Source organism: Lactuca virosa, chromosome 7, assembly GCF_052849685.1.
Source record: "Lactuca virosa cultivar CGN04683 chromosome 7, Lactuca_virosa_CGN04683_v6, whole genome shotgun sequence".
Taxonomy (NCBI): domain Eukaryota; kingdom Viridiplantae; phylum Streptophyta; class Magnoliopsida; order Asterales; family Asteraceae; genus Lactuca; species Lactuca virosa.
The window spans coordinates 269,287,901-269,296,121 of NC_136432.1; the positions used below are offsets into that span (position 1 = coordinate 269,287,901).

The 8,221-nt window shown below is 39.8% G+C and overlaps 1 protein-coding gene across 1 annotated transcript; it reads right to left on the reverse strand.

Annotated features, from left to right (window-relative positions):
* Window positions 1-2,047: 2,047 nt before the first annotated feature.
* Window positions 2,048-3,879, reverse strand: LOC145127758 (uncharacterized). Its single transcript, XM_079062892.1, has 2 exons — window positions 2,578-3,879; window positions 2,048-2,443 (listed from the first exon to the last, which is right to left on the reverse strand). The coding sequence occupies exons 1-2, from the start codon at window positions 3,877-3,879 to the stop codon at window positions 2,048-2,050; spliced, it is 1,698 nt and encodes a 565-aa protein (XP_078919018.1).
* Window positions 3,880-8,221: the final 4,342 nt, after the last annotated feature.

An 8,221-nucleotide genomic window follows, 5' to 3' on the forward strand; every position in this document is an offset into this window, starting at 1 on the left:
ACGATCACGAAGCTGAGCATATAGCTTCATCATGGACTTCAGTTTGGATCTGCGTCTTTGTGGACTAACTCCTCCTTAGGCAAAGGGATTACATCCAATGGTAAATAAGGATTCACGCCGTAAACAACCTCGAAGGGAGAATGGCCTATTGCGTAGGTAGGCGAATGGTTGTAAGCAAACTCGGCGTGCGATAATTTCACATCCCAATCTTTATGTGTCTTGCTCACTAATCCACGCTGCCCAAGGTTCGGTTTGTGACCTCGGTTTGGCAGTCCGTCAGTGGGTGGTGTGATGTGCTGAATAAAAGCTTTGTCCCGAATTTCCTCCACAATGTGTTCCAAAAGTAACTCAAGAATTTGGAGTCACGATCAGAAACTATTGTTTTCGGAATCCCGTGCAATCGAACGATCTCCCGGTGGTATAAATCAGCCACCACACTAGCATCATCGGTTTTGGGACAAGCAATAAAATGGGCCATTTTCGAGAATCGGTCCACAACTACCATAATTGCATCTTTACCCCTTTGAGTTCGGGGCAGGGCCACAATAAAGTCCATGGATACGTCCTCCCAGGGGCGAACTGGGATGGGTAAGGGAGTATATAAGCCCGATTTGAATGAGCTTTTAGCCAAGTGGTACGTCACATACTTGCTCCTGATATTAGTTTTATCCCCCAACATCTTGGGCCAAAAGAAGTGTTCTTTTAGCACCTCTAAAGTCTTGACCACTCCAAAGTGGCCTGCTAATCCACCCTCGTGCGCCTCTCGGATCAATAACTTCGTGATGGGGTGTTTCAGGATGCAAAGACGGTTCCCTTTAAATAGGAATCCATCTTGCACCAAGTATTCTCCCTGTGAACCACTATTACATTTGACAAATACATCACCAAAATCTACATCATTTACATAATAGTGTTTCAACGCCTCAAAGCCTAGCAAGCAAACATCGAGTGTAGCCAGTAACGCGTAACGCTGAGATAATGCATCCACCACCACGTTACTTTTGCCATTTTTGTACTTTGAGGAAAAATGGAAGGACTGCAAGAACTCCACCCACTTGGCATGTCTCGGGCTCAACTTCTGCTGACCATTGATGTATTTTAGTGACTCGTGATCTGAATGCAAAACAAAATGGTTAGCACGTAAATAATGGGTCCAATGCTCCAGAGCCCGCACAATGGCATAAAACTCCTTATCATAGGTGTAATAGTTCAAACGAGCTCCCCCCAATTTCTCCGAGAAGTAAGCAATGGGTCACTTGGCCTGGATCAACACGACACCAATATCCACCCCGCTTGCGTCACACTCTACTTCAAAAGGTTAGGAAAAATCGGGTAGGGCCAAAACAGGAACAGAACACAATCGTTCTTTAATCGCCTCGAATGCCTTTTGAGTATCCGTTCCCCACACGAAGGCACCTTTCTTTAAACAGTTGGTAATTGGACTTGTCACCGTACTAAAGTCACGAATGAAACGCCGGTAAAAGGACGCCAAGCCATGGAATTATCGAACATCGCTAATGGTTTTGGGGGCTGGCCACATCTTGATGGCGTCGATCTTGGCTTGATCCACTGATACGCCTGCTTTGGACACCACATACCCCAAGAACTCCACCTCGTCCACGAAAAATGAGCATTTCTCCATTTTGCCATAGAGTTTTTGGGCTCTTAGGGTCTCGAACACTTGTTTCAAATGACTCCCATGCTCCTCACGACTCTTGCTATACACCAAGATGTCGTCTAGATAAACCACCACAAACATGCCAAGAATATATTTAAAAATTCCATTCATTAGTCTCATAAACGTGCTCGGGGCGTTCGTGAGGCCAAAAGGCATCACGATCCATTCGTAAAGGCCATGCTTTGTTTTGAACGCCGTCTTGCATTCGTCCCCTTCACGTACTCGGATTTGATGGTACCCACTTCGTAAGTCGATTTTCAAAAATACAACCGACCCGTGAAGTTCATCTAACATGTCGTCAAGCCGGGGAATCGGGAAACGATATTTGATGGTAATATTGTTGACCGCCCTACTGTCGATGCACATCCTCTACATTCCATCTTTCTTGGGTACAAGCAATACCGGTACGACACACAGACTTAGGCTTTCTCGAACATATCCCCGTTCCACGAGCTCATCAACTTGCCTTTGCAACTCCTTCGTCTCCTCGGGATTGCACCGATAGGCCGCCTTGTTCGGTAATGAATCCCCTGGAATGAGATCGATCTGGTGTTCGATGCCACGAATCGGAGGCAAGCCGGGTGGTAAATCGTTAGGGAACACATCTTTAAACCCTTGTAAGAATTCCATCACGCCATCATAGAGAGGAGTTCCCGCCTCATTATCCTTGGCTACCATTAGGTAAACCATGCCACTGCCGTCAATCGCCTTTTCAACCTCCCGTTCAGTAGTGAAAATTGCAAGATTCGGTTTCTTTTCTTTAGTCTTTACCGAACATATGTCTTACGACACCATTGCTTTTAGTATATTTTTTTGTTGTTATGTTTCAATTCATATTCATTGCTCCGCCCTCTATGAGTCACGTCTCGGTCATATTGCCAACGACGACCTAAAAGTACGTGGCAAGCATCCATGGGAACTACGTCACAAAGGATATCATCTTTGTACGAGCCCATCGTCAAGCCGACCATTACTTGCTTTGTTACTTTTATATTTTTATTGTCATCTAGCCAATGGAGAGCATAAGTTTTAGGATGGTTCATTGTGACCCAACCAAGTTTTGCCACCATTTCGCTAGATGCTACATTAGTACAACTACCACCATCAACTATTACACTACACCATTTATCATTTACAAGACATTTAGTATGAAACAGTTGAGTTCTTTGATCGGCCTCTTCATGTGTCACCTTTGCTTGCAATGCCCGAAGGACCAACAACGTGTCATAGGTGGGAGCTTCGTAGCTTTCATACTCCTCTTCTTCTTCATGTTCGGCCTCTTCCTCAAAGATGGAACTTTGTCTTTTCTCTTCTTCAAGTAACTCATCCCAGAATTCTATTGCTTCCCGTAACGTCACGACTCGTTTATTTGGACACGCACTTTGGAAATGCCCTAAACCTTGGCACTTGTAGCACCGCACCTTGGACAAACTAGTCTCCTTGTAATCTTTAGGAGGATCCACGGTTTTGGGGACTCCGGAAAAACTACCCACGACAAAAGGATTAATGGTTGCATTCTCGGTCTTACTCCAGGACTTAGGTTTCCCGAACTCGGATTGAGGGCCACCGGTTTTCTTGTATTTTTCTTGATTTTCTAACTTTAAACACAAGCCACAAAGAGTGTCAAAACCAGAATATGGATATAAATCAACAATGTTAGCAATATTCAAGTTCAACCCGCATAAAAACCGAGACATTATTTGCTCCCTGACTTCATCAATGTCACCCATAAGTGACAATTTTTCAAACTCGTCTATATATTCCGCCACATTCATTTTGCATTGTTTCAACTCGGCTATTATTCTATAAGTTGCCATGCGGTGATTAATTGGTACATATCTTTTTCTTAACTTTCTTTTTAATGATGATTCCCACGATGCAATTTTATCCTTACCCTCCCGTCTTCTCTTGGCTTTAAGCACTTCGAACCACAAAGAGGCACCACCACAAAGTTTTAGGATGGCAAACTTACAAGCCTTCTCATCATCTACATCTTTGAACTCGAACATGCATTCCATTTTTCTTTCCCACTCCAAGTACTTTTCCGGATCCGTACCACTCGCGAATTCCGACAACTCGTTGACTTTGAGTTCTTCACTTGATCTAAGTTTACGCCTTGCTTGCCTTCTTGATTGGCCATCTTGGATGTTCCTCGGTGCTTCTTGAAGATTGTAGAGAAAATTGGGATCATTAAAATCCATAGTAACTGCAGGATTGTTTCAGCTCTGATACCACTATGATGCATGTATGGGGACTATTTTCGGATGGAAGGGAGAGAAAGAGGGGTATAACATGAGATTGTGAGGGTAGAGAAGAGGATATGGTTAGTTCTTACCTCAAGACCTATTAACGCAAGAACTAGGTTGAATGCCAAGACCTATTGACACACAACAAAACACAATAAGAGACCTATCTTATGTGAATAAGAGAGCAAAGTGAAATAAGCTTCAAGTCATGTTTTATTCATGGAAAATCGGCCCTATATATAGTTGATAGGAATTATGAGTTACAAAAGTGAAAAGGCTCATCATTAAGAGCTTTTATTTCACTAGTTCCTTAACTACTTTAATAACTACTAGAAACTCCCAAGAACTCTTCAATTTTCGGCCATGCTACACACAAGACTAGGAAATGGTTCAAATTTCTTCCATGATCACCAACAAGTCCAAAAAAGTGTGGTCACAACTCCCATATAGCCAAAAACAAATCGGCCCACCCCATTTCAAGTCTAAATACAAGAAATTAAGCACGCTCCAAAGCCCAAATTATTAAAGCCCACCTCCTTGGCAAGTAATCCATTTTCAATTGGACTATCCAGGTCCAAACATATATCATGTATGTTTGTTACTGTACTCTGAATTAGTAAACAATAGTCTTATTAATAAATAAAACTATATCATGAACGTTTCTTTAGATTGTATGTTTAGTAGTGTACTCTGTACTAGAAAAGTAGTGTATCGTAGTAGTGTTGTATGAAAACCTTTTTGCATGAGTGCCTGGAATCCACCAACTGTAGTTTAAATAGTGTATTGTAGTTTCATTATTTAAATAAAACCATTGAAGTAGTGTTAATCCCAAAAACAATGTTTTAGTTGATACTATTGTTAGTTTCATATAACCATGCTAATATGGCCTAGGGGCCTCTACGACGTTCTTCAGGCGTCGGAGTGTTATGACATTTGTCACTCCGCGCCTGTCGGCCTAGCTGTTGCAAGCAGCTCAGGTGCGGGTTTGTCAGTCCCGTATAGATCTATACACAAATTCACGCTCTCCCTCCAGGAGACTCTGGTTATAATTTATAGGACTTGAACCTGTACCCTGGTGGGTACACGAAGTAGTGCCGCACAACCCTGTATTAACTAGTTTACATGTAGTGTTATAATGTTCTCTTGTACTTGAAACTGTATGTATTACCTTGTAGTAGTGTACTTTGTAATGTAAAAAAATTATACTTAAATAATCATTTTAATAGTGCATCCTTGAATTAGTGAAATAGAGTAGTGTTCCATAAACTGTACCTATTATAGGTTATATACTTGTTTCTGTGTAGTGTTCTTGAGTTTGTAAAATAGTGTAGTGTTTCTCAAACTATACCCATTATAGTTTAAATGTATGTTCTTGTATCGTTTATTGAACTTAACAAAAGAGTGTAGTGATTCACAAACTATACCTATTACAGCAAATCCTACAGCATCTACCAGAAAGGCAATCACACCAAATCCTTCTTTTGTACAAAATGATCTGCTCCTTCTCCCCCCATATGCATAACACAATATAATAAATTAATAATAAAACCCATTGATTGTTAGATCCGTCAATTCTTTTGAGTAACAAACTAGACATGGCATCAGTCACACGTACATGATAAAGATTCAAGATAATCTCAATTAAGATCATATCTATCCATCTATCTCTTTTGGTACAGTCACTTTTAATTGAGGGTAAACCCTCAACTATAAAGTAAAAACCGTCAATTCCTTTAAAATCCATCCATATGCCGATAAAAAACATCAACATGGTCAGCAAAACTTCAAATCTACTACTTCTACCACCTTTCCCCTTAGCCCAACATTTACACCACATTAAAAGAAGAAAATTTTGGGATATTTTAAGCAAACCGAATCTGAGTTGGGGTTGGAGAAGATTCATGGATATTAAAGAGGATCTTAGACCCTTTTTCACTTCTTGTATTGGTAAAGGGAATGAGACTTCTATCTGGCATGATAGGTGGCACCCAATAAGCCCTATTAGCTCTTTTCTCTCTCGTAGAAAAAGAATAAGCAAGGGATTTCATGATGATTCTAAGGTTGTTGAGCTGTTTGTTAACGGTTTTATAGTTTGGCATGATGAATGGTTGGACAGATTACCCAATCTGGCAATGGATCCTATTTGTAAGCTTAATAATCAAGAAAATGACAAATTCTATTTGGTTGATTTGAAATGTGTTGTGTGCAGTTTTTCAACTAAGCAGGTTTGGAGAGATTTATATGGTCCTGAAATAGGTGTTCCCTGGTATGATACTGTTTGGTTTAAAGACAATATACCTAGGAATGCTTTTATTTTGTCGATGGCTATCCTCAGAAAGTTGAAGACTCAAGAATGGGTAAGAAATTGGGAAAAAATGGGGAATCTTGAATGTGCTTTTTGTGGTAGAGGTATGGATTCGCACAATCACTTGTTTTTTTTATCTTTGATTATCCTAAAATGATTTGGCACAAAATAAAGAATAATGTGGGTATTGGTAAATGTCCTGATGATTGGCTATCTATTGTTCAATGGTTTAGCACAAAAGTGGGGGGAAAAGTCTTTAAAAAATATTGTGAATAGAATTGCTCTTGCTAGTACGATTGCTCAGATATGGCAGGAGAGAAATAAAACAATTTTTACCAATATGAGGTGCAGAACTGAGAGGGTTTTTGATCGAATAGTTGAAGAAGTTAAGCTCATAATAATGGGAATTGAGGCTCCTTATAATAACCAAAACTGTATGGTTTGTAATGAGCGGGGAGTGTCAAAACTCAGAAATTGGAGATTAGGAGAGAAAAGGGATCAAACCTCAAAGGTTGATAATGGATGATAGGTTTGATTTGATTCTGAATGATAAGATCAGTAGCTGTTGGGCTAAGGGGAAAGGTGCTAGAAGTAGCAGATTTGAAATTTTGCTGACCATGTTGATGTTTTTTATCGGCATATGGATGGATTTTAAAGGAATTGACGGTTTTTACTTTATAGTTGAGGGTTTACCCTCAATTAAAAGTGACTGTACCAAAAGGGATAGATGGATAGATATGATCTTAATTGAGATTATCTTGAATCTCTATCCTGGACATGTGATTGATGCCATGTCTAGTTTGTTACTCAAAAGAATTGACGGATCTAACAATCAATGGGTTTTATTATTAGTTTATTATATTGTGTTATGCATATGGGGGGAGAAGGAGCAGATCATTTTGTACAAAAGAAGGATTTGCCGTGATTGCCTTTCTGGTAGATGTTGTTAGATAAGGCTGATTGGATTTTTGAAGTTTACTGCTACACTTTATATTAGAATGATGTGGAAAATTTAGAGCAGAAATTGCATGCTGATGGGCAGGAACCATACAATGAACATCACCAGTGACCCATATGGCATGCATTGGTCTTAACTAAATATAAGCAACTACTACACAATGTGAGAGCCCGAAATTTTCTTTTTTACGAACTCTACAGTCAAACACTTCAATTAAAAGTCAAATTCATTTCTGCTAATTTTTAGCTCGGTTTAAAGTCCGTTTGGGTATTTTTTAAATATTTATTCTTCGAGAGAGTAAACGGAAGGAAGTATTTTTGTAGAATAATCAGAGAACAAATAAAACAAATAACACCTTAAGGAAGTGTTTTTGGCCAAACATGAGGGGTTTGGGCCGAAGACCCTCCTTTGACCGAGAACTCATGCTTAAGGCATGAGTTTACTCCTCCTTCCCTCATTTCTTACTTCCAAACTCAAGAACACCCACTTTTTCTCTCAAGTATCATAAGAGCTTCTTCCAAATCTTCCAAAAATGTAAGTGTTTCTTCTCTTGATTTGTTGTTACAACACTCCATCTAGTAGTTATACATGATTTCATCCATGAAATCTTCTCTTTTTCTTAGATCTTCAAGTGTTCTTCAAGAACACCAAGAACATACACTAGTGTGTGTTTGGCCGAAAACACCCTTCTTTACCTCTAAATCGTAAGTATTACTTTCTGCACTTATTATCTAGTTGAAAATCTTGTTTAAGGCCTTGAAATCGTCATTTTTCCAAGAACAAAAGGAGTTTTCAGTTAGTGCATCTCCTTAAACCGAAAACCCTAAACAAAGGTCCCTTTAAGACCTCAAAACTCACTTAAGACTTCGGATAAAGCTTAGAACCCCTTTGCATGTTTGAAAACCCTTGGAAAACACCACATGCACCGAGGATCCTGTGTTTTCGGTCTTAACCGAAAACCCTAAAAACCGAGAACCTCTTCGGACCGAGAACCCTTCGGACCGAGAACCTTTTTGGACCGAGAATACCATTAA

Coding starts and splice junctions, on each gene's coding strand:
- LOC145127758 (XM_079062892.1), bottom strand. CDS start 3,879: ATGGATTTTAATGATCCCAATTTTCTCTACAATCTTCAAGAAGCACCG. Junction 2,444..2,577: donor TTCCCATGGATGCTTGCCAC/GTACTTTTAGGT, acceptor TGTTCGGTAAAG/ACTAAAGAAAAGAAACCGAA.